The sequence below is a fragment of the Cervus canadensis genome, chromosome 26 (assembly GCF_019320065.1).
Source record: "Cervus canadensis isolate Bull #8, Minnesota chromosome 26, ASM1932006v1, whole genome shotgun sequence".
NCBI lineage: Eukaryota > Metazoa > Chordata > Mammalia > Artiodactyla > Cervidae > Cervus > Cervus canadensis.
In genome coordinates, this window is record NC_057411.1 from 35,890,650 (window position 1) to 35,906,314 (window position 15,665).

General features: G+C 39.1%; 1 protein-coding gene across 6 annotated transcripts in view; it reads right to left on the reverse strand.

Moving 5' to 3' along the window:
* The window catches only part of WDFY3 (WD repeat and FYVE domain containing 3), a 279,012-nt gene that overhangs the window by 32,879 nt on the left and 230,468 nt on the right, over positions 1 to 15,665 (reverse strand). For all 6 annotated transcript variants that reach the window (XM_043448026.1, XM_043448024.1, XM_043448022.1 and 3 more), the window contains 9 exons: positions 14,247 to 14,410; positions 11,320 to 11,468; positions 10,066 to 10,186; positions 9,479 to 9,564; positions 7,659 to 7,739; positions 5,564 to 5,618; positions 5,179 to 5,298; positions 2,094 to 2,211; positions 627 to 733 (listed from right to left, as the gene is read on the reverse strand). In XM_043448026.1, the coding sequence (XP_043303961.1) occupies positions 627 to 733; positions 2,094 to 2,211; positions 5,179 to 5,298; positions 5,564 to 5,618; positions 7,659 to 7,739; positions 9,479 to 9,564; positions 10,066 to 10,186; positions 11,320 to 11,468; positions 14,247 to 14,410 (1,001 nt within the window). The remainder of the gene's footprint in view (positions 1 to 626; positions 734 to 2,093; positions 2,212 to 5,178; positions 5,299 to 5,563; positions 5,619 to 7,658; positions 7,740 to 9,478; positions 9,565 to 10,065; positions 10,187 to 11,319; positions 11,469 to 14,246; positions 14,411 to 15,665) is intronic.

Below are 15,665 nucleotides of genomic sequence, written 5' to 3' on the forward strand. Positions count from 1 at the left end.
TGACCAGTCTTTCTAAAAATGGCATCATGTCCTTCCCCACCTTGCATTCCTGTACTTCCCATCCCCTTTCCCTGACCTCTATTTTTCGCACATTCTAAAATATTTTACTAGATAATTATTTACTATGTTTGTCTGTCTCTCTCAACCAAAATATATAAATTCCATCAGGCAGGACTATTGTCTTTATTCTCTGACGTCCTCTAAGCACCTAGAATAGTGCCTGGCATTCAGTAAATATTCAATAATATTTGCTGAATAAATGAAAGAGAATTTGGAGAAAAGCAATTATAATAGGGAAGATAGCAAATGAGCTAGACAGACTTTTTAAAATGTCTGTTGGATTCAATCAGTTAAGGCTGAATCCCATACATGTGGCTGGAAAGCAAATGCCACTTGCTTATTTGACTAAAGGACCTTGGCGCTTGTTTAGTGTACACAAATTCTAGCTTATTTATCAATTTTGCTCAAGTGAAATTCCACCATCATTATGTTTTGACTACTTTTGTGACTAAAACTTCACAGGGCTTCATGGCAGGAGATAAACAACCTTAAAGAAAATAGCAGAAACGATCTTAAATAGAAGGTGCGAACAACATGCAAAAATTCTAAACTTAAAAGAGTTTTACCTGTAGCCTTAGGAATATCTGTGTGAAGGGCTCCATTCTGACAAGGTATGAAGCCACAATCATGGCTGATGAATAGTGGGTCCCATAGTGGTAGGCTGGAGTTTCTCCTGGCCAAGAAAATGAAAGCATAATTGAAAAGGATGAATTGGGACACTGGGACTGGTATAGATACACTCTTGATACTGTGTACAAAACAGATAACTGATGAGGATCTACTACTGCACAGGGCACCCCACTCAGTGCTCCACCGTGACCGAAAGGGAAGGAACCCCAAAAAGAGAGTGGGTGTGTGTGTGCGTGTAGCTGGAAGACTCTGCTGTACTGCAGAAATTAACAACATTGGAAAGCAACTGTACTCCAATAAAAGTTTAAAAAACAAGAAAAACGAGAATAAAGAAGAAAACAAAAGAGTAACGTAAAAACAAAATTAGTGTTGATCAATAAGGCTTGAAAATGCTAATGTCTGTGATAACTGCGACACGAAGTACAGACAGTTCTGGCAGTTGTGGAATAAAAACTTTTACGATGACGCTGAAACCTGTCATTTATATATCTGGCAACTATCCATTTTAGTATAATTCTGTGACTTCCCCCCAAATTGAGCACATCTAGCAATTCATGTTTTGAGGCTAACTGTAATAGATAATGCTTAATAGCAAACCACCTTCAACTAGAGCAGGATACTGACATATAGTAACTCTTTATCAGGTTCTGGCTTTGCAATAGTATACATTTCTCTGAATTGATGTCTATGGGCATTATGCAATTTCTATTACATATTCTCCTTGGCAGGGGAAAAAAAAAGATTCCACACAGGGAATATTGTTAGGCTGAGTTTTTTTTTCTCCTTTTGTTTGTTCTGCCTATTTGAAGGGGTAATATGATAAACATTAAACAATAAATCATGAGTACGTAAACTGCAGTATTTTAGAAGGGAGTCAATTGGTATTTTTTTAATGTAAAAGGGTTGTTAAAAAGTGCTCAATAAAATTAAAAGAATGTATAATGGAAAACAATCTGAAAAAGAAAATATATATATACACATACACACATACACATGCACACTGAATTACTTTTTGTATACCTAAAAACTCTATAAATTAACTATGCTTCAATAAAAAATATTAAGAGTCAAAAAAGGAAAGCATAGTTCCTGGCCTAAACACAATTAGAGATAAAGGCATATTATTATGGGAAATTTCTACCCTAGACAAAGCAGAAAGACTTAGTTTTCTGTCAATACTTGACAAGCTACCTAAAAAATGCCTTCCAAGCATGGCCGTCAGTTGGCATGCAAAACCTGATTTTTCTAACTTTGATAGTTGTGTATATGCATGCATATGTAACACACACAGACATAATCATATACAAGCAACTTGGGGAAAGATGGAAGGGCATCAGACCACTAAATAATGGCTTACTTTTGAAATTTGGGTACCAAGTCCCATAACAGGGAAAGTTACTTACCATTAGGATCTTCCCAGTCTTTATATCGCTTCTTATACTGAGCTAATCGTTCATCTGTCTGTGCTCCCATTGGCTTGGCCAGGTTTCTAAATGTCTTGGGATTAGTAAGATCGACCTCCTAAAATACAAAACAAAACCCAATTCCAAAATTACTATCCATCCTCTATTTTCACCACCGTAGACACAATGGCTATAGCCATGACGATTTGTCAATGGGCTAGTATCTATGGGATCACATCAGCAGAAATGGACTCCAAGATAATGCCTTGCACCTACTGGTTATCCATATTTTACAGACAGGCATGTGGCAGTTTAACTGATTCAGTATGAAGACATCTGTTTCAGAAATTTATTTTGCACAGGGGAAGGCACTTGGAACCCAGGTTTGGAGATGAGGAATAAGAGGGAAAATCCTTCCCAGTTTTGACAAGGGAGCAGCAGGAGATTGTGGACACACAAGCTCCAATTCACCTTTGCCCTCCATCACCTACCAAACCAGAGGATCCAATCTCCCTTCTATTCTCTTCCCCTCCTCCCCTCTTTCACTCCAACTTCACTTCTGAGCATTTTCTTCCTAGAAGTGAAAGCGAAGTGAAATAAACTACAGCACTCAGTAACTTGGTCACCTCCAAAAGACAACATCATACCAGGCTGTGATTCCCAAATGAGGTGGATTCTTTCAGTCTACCAGAGATTATTTTAAAAGCTCATCCTTAGCTGACTTAATTCACATATTTAAAAGGAAACCAAAATTTACCTCCTAAGGGTATTAAAAGCAGACATGTGAACTAGGTACCCAAGGGATACCTAATTTGTGTCTTTTTTATTTAAAACTCAACATTAAAAAAACTATGATCATGTCATCTGGTCCCATCACTTCAAGGCACAGATGGGCAAAAAGTGAACACAGTGACAGATTTTATTTTCTTGGGCTCTAAAATCACTGCGGATGGTGACTGTAGACCATGAAATTAAAAGACACTTACTCCTTGGAAGGAAAGCTATGACAAAACTAGACAGCATATGAAAAAGCAAAGACATCACTTTGCTGACAAAGGTTTGTCTAGTCAAAGTTATCGGGATTCCCTGGTGGCTCAGACGGTAAAGCATCTGCCCGCAAAGCGGGAGACCTGGGTTCGATTCCCGGGTCAGGAAGATCCCCTGGAGAAGGAAATGGCAACCCACTCCAGTACTCTGGCCTGGAAAATTCCATGGATGGAGGCAGTCCATGGGGTCGCAAAGAGTTGGACATGACTGAGAGACTTTTCACTTTCAGTCAAAGTTATGTTTTTTCCAGTATTCATGTACGGATATGAGAGATGGACCATAAAGAAGGCCGTGTGCTAAGTCGCTTCAGTCATGTCCGACTCTTTGTGACACAATGGACGATAGCCTGTCAGGTTCCTCTGTCCATGGGATTCTCCACTCAAGAATACTGGAGTGGGTTGCCATTTCCTTCTCCAATAAAGAAAGCTGAGTGCCAATGAACCGATGCCTTCAAGTTGTGGTGTTGGAGAAGACTCTTGAGAATCCCTTGAACATCAAGAGATCAAACCAGTCAATCCTAAAGGAAATCAACCCTGAATATTCATTGGAAGGACCGATGCTGAAGCTGAAGCTTCAATGCTTTGGCCACCTGATGCAAAGAGCCAACTCACTGGAAAAGACACTGATGCTGGGAAAGATTGAAGGCCAAGGAGAAGGGGACGGCAGAGGATGAGATAGTTAGACAGCATCACTGACTCAAAGGACATGAGTTTGAGCAAACTCTGGGAGATGGTAAAGGACAGGGAAGGCTGGTGTGCTGCAGTCCATGGGGCCCCAAAGAATCAGATGTGACTCAGCGAGTGAACAACAACATGGCCCCCCAATTTTGCCAACTTGTATTTTAAAAGTCTTGGACAGGAGAAACTAATCCACACTTACGAAAATAAGTCAAGTTAGTATTTGTTCTCTGCAATTCTATATGCAAAACACCTCATTTGTAGTTTGATTATGTCAACAAAGATGAGTCAAGTATGTATAAGTACCAGGCCTTACTCTAGAGTTTGGGCCCTAAGAGTTACCTAAGTTGGTCTTTGAGTTCAACGACCTCACAGCTGAGTAAGGTCAGACAAAAAGTATGCTTACAACATGTAAAAGAAAGCAGCACGATACAGCTTCAAGGCGGTGTGGGAACAGAGGAAAAAGGAGAGAGAAAGGAGAGACGGTCCCCTGGAGGTGTGAGTGAGTATGTCCTGCTGGGTGAAACACAGCTAGCCAGAGGAGCCTGGCAGTGGGAGGGCAGGTGGGCACGGCCGTGGGGAGAAGTCCAGGTGGGGAGGGCAGCACGTGCAGAGCTGCTCAAAGAGGACGGGGTGGGCCCGGACAGCAGTCCTGGGAGTGCAGGAGGGGTACCTAAGTAGCAGCTACTCTGCAAAGGGTGCTATACTGACATTTTAAAATTCCCTCCAGGGGCTTCCCTGGTGGTTCAGTGGTAAAGAATCTGCCTGCCAAGGCAGGACGGGTTCAATCTCTGCTCCGGGAAGATTCTACATGCCCTGGTGGAACTAAGCCTGTGCATCACAACTACTGAAACCTGTGCGCCCTAGAGCTCCTGCTTTGCTACAAGAGAAGCCATGGCAATGAGAAGCCCGCACACTGCAACTAAAGAGTAGCCCCTGCTTGCCACAACTAGAGAAAATCCTGTGCAGCAACAAAGATGGAGCTCAGCCAAAAATAAATAAATAAATGAAATTATCTCCAAATTGTGATGATGATTTATGCAATACTTTTTTAAATGGAGAGACAACTCAATTAGATTTATTTCTGAAATTGGCTGCAGTGTAGAAGGCAGTGACCTCCTCCAGTGGATCCAAATTTATTGGTACTTTAGGAAATTGAATGAATCACCATGAATCCAAGAAGTTGGCTAAGCATCCAAACTTTGTCCAAGCCTAAGCTAAAGCTCGTCTCATCTTCTTGGGAATAAGTGCCTGTTGAGAACTTAAAACTATAATGCATATAAATCACTTAAGCCACTGCAGCATCATTTAATTGTTTTTGAAAATGTGTTCCAATTTCACAGAAATGATGTGACATTCACCTCCGAGTCGTAATCCGCAAGGATCCAGGGGAAGACAGGATACTGCATGAGGTCATTATATGATCTCCCAGCCAAAGTGTTCAAGTGCATCAAATACTGAAAGTTGCTGATTTCACCTCTCTTGGGAAAGATAAATAAAGATCCACTTTAAAGCGATCAATTATTTCTACTATGTTTGCTTTTAAAAATTTATATGCAAAATGAGGCAAAGGATAGTTTCTTACAGATTTCAGAATAACAAAACACTTTCTTTCTAAAAAGAACAAAAACAAAACTTTTTTGTCCATGGTACATATTTCATAAATTATTAAAGTGCTCTTAACTGAATGACTTATACCTTCTGACTACAAGTTATGAAGGATGCTTACATTTTCACTGAACTTACCTCCCATCTCTGAGTCACAGACTTCTCTCCAACCAGAGTGCTAAGCAACCCAGATCTACAAATGATAAATAATTACATGAACTGTAGGCAACATACTGTTTTAGCAACATATTAATAATTTTAAATCAAAGTAATTACAAAGCTGAAAATTTTAAGTCAACGGGTCCATGAATTTTTCAAACTATGGAGGACAACCTACTGGGTAGGTCATGAAATCAGTTTAGTGGGTTGTGATCAGCATTTTGAAATATGAAATAACAGAATCGAATTGAAGAAAATAGAGAACATTGGAAGGCACTACACATAGTAAGGGAAGGTATTTTCAGAATTTTAACTAAGTTTGTGTTAATTGGAATGCAACGTAGTGTATATTTTTTACTGTGGACCAAAGCAAATGACTTTGAAACAAACACTGATCTAGTTCAACTTTCACCCTTTTACAATAATTCCTATATAAACTGATTTAAAGAGATTCAATTAGAATAAGTGATATAGCAAACTTTTCTAGAATACTATAAAACCCTTAAGGTTTAACAGCTTTGTAACATGGATAGTTAATAATCTGAAGTTTGTGAACTGGTCACAGAACCAGTAGTAAAGCACTTATCCATATATTTTATTATCCGAAAGTAAATTAAGAGAGGTGTTAACCTTAGTTCATAAACATTTCTAGCTCAGGAGTACAGATAGCACTTTTCACTTCCAGAAAAATTCTTCCTTTCAGGTAAACTGACTGCAAAGGATACTAGGTGGTGCTAGTAATAAAGAACACGCCTGCCAATGCAGGAGACAGAAGAGACTTGGGCTCAGCCCCTGGGTTGGGAAGATCCCCTGGAGGAGGTCATGTCAACCTACTCCAGTATTCTTGCTTGAAGAATCCCATGGACAGAGGAGCCTGGCGGGCTATAGTTCATGGGGTCGCAAAAGAGTTGGATACGACTGAAGCGACTTAGCACTGGAAAAAGAGCTATGATCATTTCTCAACTTTGTAAGAAAGGGAACAACTGAAAAGGAGATTAAAGTTGGAAATGAATTTCTGCTTCTTGCCTGCCTTTGAGCTTTGAGCAGTTCTTTAAGAACTGCCAACTCAGCACAGAACAACGAAATAGCAAGTTGGAGATTATCTAGGCAGGCAAAAGTACTAGAAAGTTGCTTACAAGTAGAAAAAAGGCTAAATATGCTTCACGAGAGCCTTTTGCTTCCTGTATTTATCTTAACAACAACACAAATGATTAGCAATAGAACATGTTTCTGAGGTTAACAAAAGCATACATGCAGTATCTGTATTTGTTAAATGTCAGCTAAAAAAAATAAAAATAATTTAAATAGAAATGCACAAATTTAATATGTATAGATGCAAACAAACTGTTATCACATTTTATTTACAAATTTACAGAATGTCCAATAAAGTTTTAAGACATTTTCCTGCAATCTGTAATAATTAATTTGTAGCCCCAAAGCACTGCTTCTTTTCCAATGGATTATAAAGGGCTACTAATACAAAAGGAAATGCACATTTAGAAACAAATCATTCAAAAAATTTAATTAATTAGCTGATTAAGTTAATCAGTAAAAATTAAAAAGTAAATATAGAAAGCTGGTATCTATTGAGATAAGCAAACTTATCCACTAATAGAATACAAATGTGCATAATTTTTATAACAAGGAAACCTGATAAAGATGAAATATACAAAAACAAAAGAATGCCTTATATGTAATGATGAATGGCTAGTAAATAAAGGCAAAGTTCCTAAAGAATTTTTTAATAACAAGAGGAAATATTTATATATAATACTCAATAGAAGATGCAGAGTAAAAGTGTCTGTTTATATGATGGACTCAATTGGGCACAACTGTGCATATGCTCAAAACATTAAAGGAAAACGATCAACATGTGAGACATCTGACACTGGTTTGACATGAGCGATCATGCATACATTCTCTTATTTCTAATTTTCAGTATTGTAAAATTGCTCTACAAACCACTGGGGGTTAGGGTGCGGGGATATTCATTAAAACATTAAATAATACTGTCCAGATATAAATGATCCAATTTCAGTATTAAACTAGAATGTACAAGAGGCACATGACCTACCCCTGTTCCACGCTGGTGTTTGGTCGCTGCCCAGACACAGACTCTGAACTGTCAGTGAGAGATGGCACTACAGCCAAAAACCTGGAAGATTTAAAAATAGCATAAAATTGGAAATGACGTGTCAGTCAGGATCTAATGGGAGTGTTAGAAAGAATGACTCATTTAGGGCTTAACTGCTGCATTTACAGCCACTGCCCCCACCCCTCAACTCCTCAATAAATGGCAGGCAAAAGGAATATACAATAATTAGAATACTGGAATACTCTAACAAATAAGGGTAAGATGATGGCTTCTAAAGCCAAACATACAGATCCCAGCAAAATCTGCCATTTTAGACTTTTACATATGTTGCAGCATTACTTGAAGAAAAAGCCTTGACACCCTGATTCACAGGAATTGAGTCAATTTAATGACGTCTTCAAGAGTGACTGAAGCTAAACACTCATGTGACAGCAAGCCCAGTGCTAACAGCTAAACAAATGACAGGACAGAGACATCACTGACAAATGAAAACACCCACACGAGAAAAACCTTTACGTGACACTGCTATGATTATGTTCAGAGTTGCTCCTAATGTCAACATATATTTTTTAAGGGCAAGCAAGAATTGTGGGCAAATCCTTGGAATGAATGTGGACCTTGAACTTGGCACATACACAGAAATCTCTCAGCTAAAGACAAACTCATCTCCTTGTAACTAACAGCTTCTAGTTGGGAAGAGCAGATAACTTACCAACGTGGAAAACGATACCACCCTTAGAAATTAACAAGACAGGCAACTAGCATTTCAACCGCTGACTTGGTTCTTCCCAACCAACGCCCACGGGACTGTATCTGAAGAGCCGCCCTCACTTCTCTCCTGCTCACAGGCAGTACTGTTGTACTGCAGTGATAGTGTTGCTTGGTATTAGTCACTCCTCATCGGAAACACAAAACCTCCCTAACAGAGGGATTGCCAGGATTTATGTTACTCTCTGGACTTCCCAGGTGCTGCTAGTGGTTAAGTAACCCGTCTGCCAATGCAGAAGACAGAAGACACTCGGATTCCATCCCTAGGTCGGGAAGATCCCCTGGAGGAGGGCATGGTAACCCACTCCAGTACTCTTGCCTGGAGAATCCCATGGACAGAGGAGCCTGGCAGGCTGGGTTGCAAAGAGCAGACACGACTGAAGTAACTTAGAATGCATCCACACATACTACTCTTCAAAGAATAAGGGCTCTCTTATTAACTACCATCAGTTCATAAAAGCTTTACTATTCACACATCCAACAGAAGAACTTTCAAGCACATGGACATATACTATTTTTTTTCTAGGTAAACACAGTTTACCCAAAAATGAAATACGGTCAGATTAAATCAACTGCTTTATTTGGTTGTGCTACTTTTTCAAGGATGGAGGTATCCAACGTACCTTCCAAAGTCAGAAAAGTCTCACAAGAATATAAATTCTAAGGAAACTCAGGCTCCGCATTCAATAGCAAGGTATGGCACTGTCTTCTTTTTGGTATATATGAACAAAGCCTATTCTGAACCTGAAGTATTATTTTTAAAGCTATAGTTTCATCATTACTTTATACTTAAAGAGATATTCTGACGAAGTCTAGTGTAAGCTACCAGAAGGAAAAAAAATGTTCTTTCAAAATAGAAGAGTGTCAGAAGAAGCACATTTCAAGAGGCTGGTAAAAATGAAACATTTTCTTTAAAGAAGTTAATTCAAGCATTTAATTGATTTTTAAAAAACGAGCTGAACTGGTAATGCTTTACACCTCCCATTGCTCTCTACAATACAGCATTATGAAGTATTCCTAATAAACTATACCTTTGATAAACTTTGTTCCTGATTCCTTTCTGAAAAGCAAGGAGGTAGTTTCGTCCATCTCCAGAGAAAACTTCCACAGCGATAGGCTGAAAAGATCAGAGGGAAAGACATTAAGAAAAAAATGCAAGTAACGTTACATATTAACTTTTCCACTATGAGTTTCCATAATATTGAAGAAATTAATCTGATGACTGGAAAACATTTTTTGAGTCATGAATTCCTAGCAGATTAAATTACAAAACAGATTGAATTTGTTCTGCTCAATTTGTTTCTAAAATCCTTACTAGAATAATGATAAAATAATTACAAAATTATAATTTTGTACATTTATAGTGAATGCAATTTTTATGTAAAAAATATAAACCTGGTTAACTACAGGGAAAGATGGATAACAAAGATATCACTCAAAGTTTTAGAATGCTTTTTTTTTCAAAGGGATGTATTATAAAGTTATGCCACATGTGACATGAGCTTGTTTATCACACAACCAAATCCAGTACTCTAAGGAATAAGGTGGAGCCTATCACGTATACATCCTCTAAATAAAGGAACATGACAAAACGTTTATTTCTACTAAATCAACCAACCTGCAGGAGGTATCTCCGTTTATGCACTTCCTTGATATCTTCATATGCAAAGATGCTGCAAGTTCTCTTGAGCTGACTGGGGCCTTGCCTGGCTCCTCTAGGGATAATTGGCTCATGCATACTAGAGGCAGCCCGGAAAAAGGAGGCAACAGAAACAAAGCAAGAGGTAAACTCCTGTTCAACAAACAGGTGCTATTTTCAACATGTGAAAAGAAGCAGGACACAATGTATCTGAATATTTAGTTAAAAAAAAAAACCTCTTAAGAGAGTAATTTGTTAGCAACTCAGTATACTAGAAATCCCCTTTGGTGAATATAACTTAAAAAATCCTATTACTGTCACGGCATATCTATCAGGCATAGCTGGTACAGTGCCAAGGCCTATATACTTTTAAGGGTACAAGAAAATGTTTTAATATCTTTTAAAGGCAAAAGAAAAAAACCTGAATTTTTAGGTAGAAGAAAATGTTGTAGTATATAAAGTGAATATATTCATCTTTAAACCAACACAATCAGAAAACATTGCTTTAAATAATTTTACATGCAAGAGGAGGCCCATAAAAGTCATCATGTGGCCCTGATGGCTGCTAAAAATGATAATGTGAAATTATCTCCTAGGAATGAAGATGACCGTGTCCACATTCACCATGTACGTTAGGTGTTCAAAATGTTAGAGGAAGAGAAGGGCATGTTGATTTTCTAAGTCTTTAGCTTTTTATCTTCCTTCTCATTTTGTCTGCCTCTGGGTTTTCCATTGCCCAGTATCACGTCCAACATGGGACTGGCAGAAGAAAAGGAAACTGATCAACTCAGCCAGTTAATCCCTGCCTGTGTATAGGTCGCACTGCTTCTAGGGTACCCAGGGGACATGGGCGTTCTTACCTTTGTTGGAGTTTTGTACAGATGCCTGTGTTTTTGCTATAATGGTGTTTGCGCTGAGATTTGAAAAAAGAACTCTCTACACATTCAGAATAACTTTGTAAATATACAGATGACAATATCAAGAACTTGTATTATATCTAATGCTATTAGTGCATAGCAATACATTTTATTTAGTTTTCATTTTGATAAATAAGGCAAATTCGTCCTAAAGCTTTGAAATATTACTCTTGTGACTATGTAATGATGGATGCATACAAACTGAGAGATAGCATTACTTAAAACATAACTTTTCATTAAAAAGAAAACAAAACTACATAGTTATCTTGTTTGCTAAAGACAGCTATACTTTGTGTCTCTTCATTCATTTACTTACTTTGGAGGTAAGGTTTCAATATCTCTTATTTCTCTGGTTGCTGTCATTGTAAATCCATCAATCACATAGAAATGTTCTTTACCAAAGAGGAGTAGCCCCTCACTGGTATCAAGGCCCTGGACTCGAGCACAGCGGTACATGTGCTGGATCTATTAAGAAAACCAGAAACATTCATTAGTGTAGTTTTTTAAAAAATCAGGTAATTTCTTAAAAAAAAAAAAAATACAAGGGAAGCAAAACGTTTTTAAATATGGATTTAACGGATAAACAAAATTTTACCAAGATGTTACTGTGTGATGGCACCCCCCGAGCTAAGCATATTAATCTGAGTGCAAACATAATAAAGAGAACAGCTAAGATTGCAGTCTTGAGCTGCAGTTTGACTTCAGTAAAAGGAAACAACCTTCTATTCACATCCATCCACTCAGTGCACTTATCCTCATAGTCACTGAGTACTAACTCTGTGCCAGACACATGAGTATGAGGTTCCAGAGTCAGTGAACAAGTTAGAAGAGGAGAGAGATGGACAGAAACTTTGCAGGAAGGGGAACCGAGGCACACAGGTGGGAAGATTACGACTGTGCCCTTGGCCAGGCAGGCCACACAGGGTGAGAAAGGTATGCAGAGCCTGACATTCCCGAGTGATTTTCTAGTTTTTGTCATTTAACTATAGATTTGGTCAGATTTCTTAATGTCTCTGGGCTTCTGTATCTTCATGTAAATTTCAAATATACTTCAGTGGCGTGTCATAAGAGTGAGAGAATTTACAGAATCATGTTAGCAACTGCTGGCTGTCTTCTCTTCCACACAGCTTACTTTCCTCTTCTTCCATAACAGCCTCTGGAATTTGTCTCTATTCGCTCCCCACTGGATTCTGCCTGCCTGGCAGACTGTGGTGCCATTGTAAAAAGCCAAACTTGGCAGAAGCTGTGTTTTCCTCATAGAAGGATGGACTTGCTAAAGCCCTCAATGTTACCACTGTTTTCTTTCCAACAGGCAGGATCTAGTTCTTAGCAAAAATTCCTTCTTGCTTATACTTAGTTTAACATGAGTCAAGGAAAAAAAAATCAGCAACTGAATCAGAGTCAAACAACTGTCAAATGAATGTCAGTCTAAATGTACTTCCTGCACTATTCAAGCTTAAAGCAATTACAGCAAAGGCTGTACTCACAAGAACAGAAGATTAAAACATGACAGTATCAGAAAATAAGTTTTCTAAAATAGATAAATATAAGTTTCAACACCACATGTGAATTACAATAAAAATTTAGAATGTTACAGCAAAAAAAACTGACATACTTCTAAAATAATTCTATTTTAAGTAAACCAGACACATAGAAAATGTTATTTCCTAAGTGCATACCTTGAAGAATTTTCAAATGCTTAAAATATGATGCAAGCAGCATCCAGAACAAGAAACAGAACATTCCAAAGCCCCCAGATGCTTATCATGTGCTCCCTTCAGACCTACTGTACTTTTATAGTTATAATTTTTTTTAATGTTTTCATTCAAGATTAATCAGGCTACATATTTGAACAGAATCTGAAAAAATTAAGCTCTAATTTCTAGTTACTATTTCTTAGTGAGTAATATTTCAAGGGTTATACCACAATCTACTATAACAGGCAAACATAATCTTCAGAGACATGATACTACACATTCAATTCTTTCATACTTTTATCCCTTTATTCATTCAACCAAAGACTCCTTCATTCAAGGTTTACAGAGTGTATATCAGGTGATTAAGAGCTGTGCAAGGCACTGGGATAGAAGTAAGGAAACAGTGTCTGCCTACAAAGAGCTCACTGTCTAGGGGAAGAGACAGACGCAGGAACAAAGAATCATAACACAATAAAATGAGTGACAGACATAAAAGAAAGTGTTAGTCACTCAGTCGTGTCTGACTCTTTGTGACCCCATGGACTATAGCCTTCCAAGCTTCTCTGTCCATGGAATTCTCCAGGCAAGAATACTGGAGTGGGTTGCCATTCCCTTCTCCAGGGGGTGATAGATATAGGGCTTTTATAGTTACAAATATTTTTCTCTCTTTTTATGTTCTCATTCAAGATTAATCAGGCTACATATATTTGAACAGAATTTTAAAAATTAAGCTCTAAAAGAGTGAAAGACATAGAGCGTTATAAAAGCTTAGAGGAGGGTATTTATGTCTGAGCTGGCAAAACCCTGAAGGAAAAGTTCCTATGTGTTGAGAATTAAAGACTCCAAATAAATGAAGCTGTGCCAAGTGAGGGTTACAGGGAGAGAGGTGATGTGAGTGACAAACGGGGGCATTTATGCAGAGAATGCAAAGAGTAAAGCACAGATTAAAGAACCGATGGCATGGATGGAGTGAACTGCAAGGAACAAAGGGCTACAGGGGCTCAGGCCACTTGGCAGAGTCAATAAAGTAAGCCTGGAGCGGTGGCAGGTTATAAGATGTTGAGAGTGACATAGGAAGGCAAAGTAGTCTTCTGTGAGTGAAGCTGAGTGTAGGGGTGAAATATGAGGCTATTGGTGATGGGCTCAAGGCTTGGGGGTGATGGATTGGTTGAAGCTGCTTGAGTGGTTGGTGCAATTACAGAGGGGTAGGAAAAAATACGGGGCCAAATTACTGAACAGGTTGTGTACATGAGACGGAAACAGAACTAAGGGGAGATCTGCACTCTGGTAAAGGGTATACCGAGGAAGACAGTGAACCAGGTGAAGATGTTAATCCTGTATCTGCTGCCACTGCATGCTGCTTGGCGTCCAGAGAGGTGAGAAAGTCCTGCAGATGAGAGTGCTGAACCCAAAAGGGGGCTTAATACTGATTTCACTGCAAAGGCTGAGATATGTCTCTTTGGCTGCCAGATAAATACCCTTCAGCTGTCTTGCAAAAGGGAAACAAACCACTCAACGTAACCCCTCCTGTCCAGAGGCCCAGCACCTTCTCGCCCTCCTCCAACAGGCGCAGCAGGGTGGCGTTGTCCGTCTTCTCCTCCTCTTCCATCGAGCTGCCCTCGGCCGTCTGGTCCTGTAACTGCTCCTGCGTCTCCTCATCGCCTCCATCCGGCGCTGACCGAGACCGTTTGAGAGGTGGCTTGACCAGTCCTGCAGGACAAGAGCCAAGAGGGTCATGTGGTCTCACGGGGGCCACTGGGAAGCTGTTTAGTCTCCACGAGTCCCACCTGTACAATTTGAGAGAATTCAGGAAGGCATGCACACACTTCAGTGGCCAACAGCACAGGCTCTAGGGACTTCCCTGGTGGTCCAGTGGTTAAGAATCCACCTTCCAATGCAGAGGACATGGGTTCGATCCCTTGGTCAGGGAACTAAGATCCTAAATGCTGGGTAACTAATACCAGGGTAACTAATACCATGAGCTGCAATTAGAGAGCACATGTGCTGCAGCTACTGAGCCCAAGTACTCTAGAGCCCATGAGCTACAACTAGAGAAACTCTCTGCAACAAAGAGCCTGTGTGTTGCAATGAAAACCCAGTGCGGACCAAAAAAATCACCACCACCACCACAAAAAACCCCAAAACCAAAACAAATAAAAAACACCAATCACCGCTCGCCTCACCCCCACCAAAAAAAAAGCAAAACCCCCCCGCCAACTCAGCACAGATCTGGTATTAAACAGCTGTATGACCTGGAAGTATTATCTGCCCTCTCTGAATCTCAGAGGGTTCTCATTTATAAAAACAGGACAAAAATATCATCTCTCCTGGATACCTGGAGGACTGTTGGAGAACTAAATGAGGTAATTCCGGTCAAGTGCTTAGGATCGTAAACTCTCAGCAAGTGTCAGATGACGACGATGATAAACAGAGAGCTTAGCAGAGTGAATGGTAACAGGGGTGATGCTAACAGGTGGGTTTTACTGAGGGGATACTATCAATAAATGGTCAGTCATTATCAGAAACAAGAATAAGGACAGCAAGTTATAAACATGATTAGAAGAGATCCCACCTACATGGAGGGCCCCTGAGGGCTATTTTAAGACTCACGTTACAAGTGGCAGTATGGTCATTCAGACACGAATGAATTTGTTTAATTCATCAGATCATAAAGAGTCAGAACACAATTCTTTTTGATACAGAGCTGGATACTTTAATTTGCCCAATAAGTTAACATTTTACTGCCTACATTTTGATAATTTTATTGATAATCACAGGAGGTGAAATCAAAATCTGAGGATGAAGGTAATCACTGATATCCTGAAGTATAGGAAACACTCAAACTCTAAATCTCACATTTAATATTCTTTAGTTTGTTTCCTCAGAAGTAATGTTACACATACCAATTACAGTTGCTCTAAGAATTTTGGAAAAACATATCTGCTAGAATCCTACCCTTTGAACC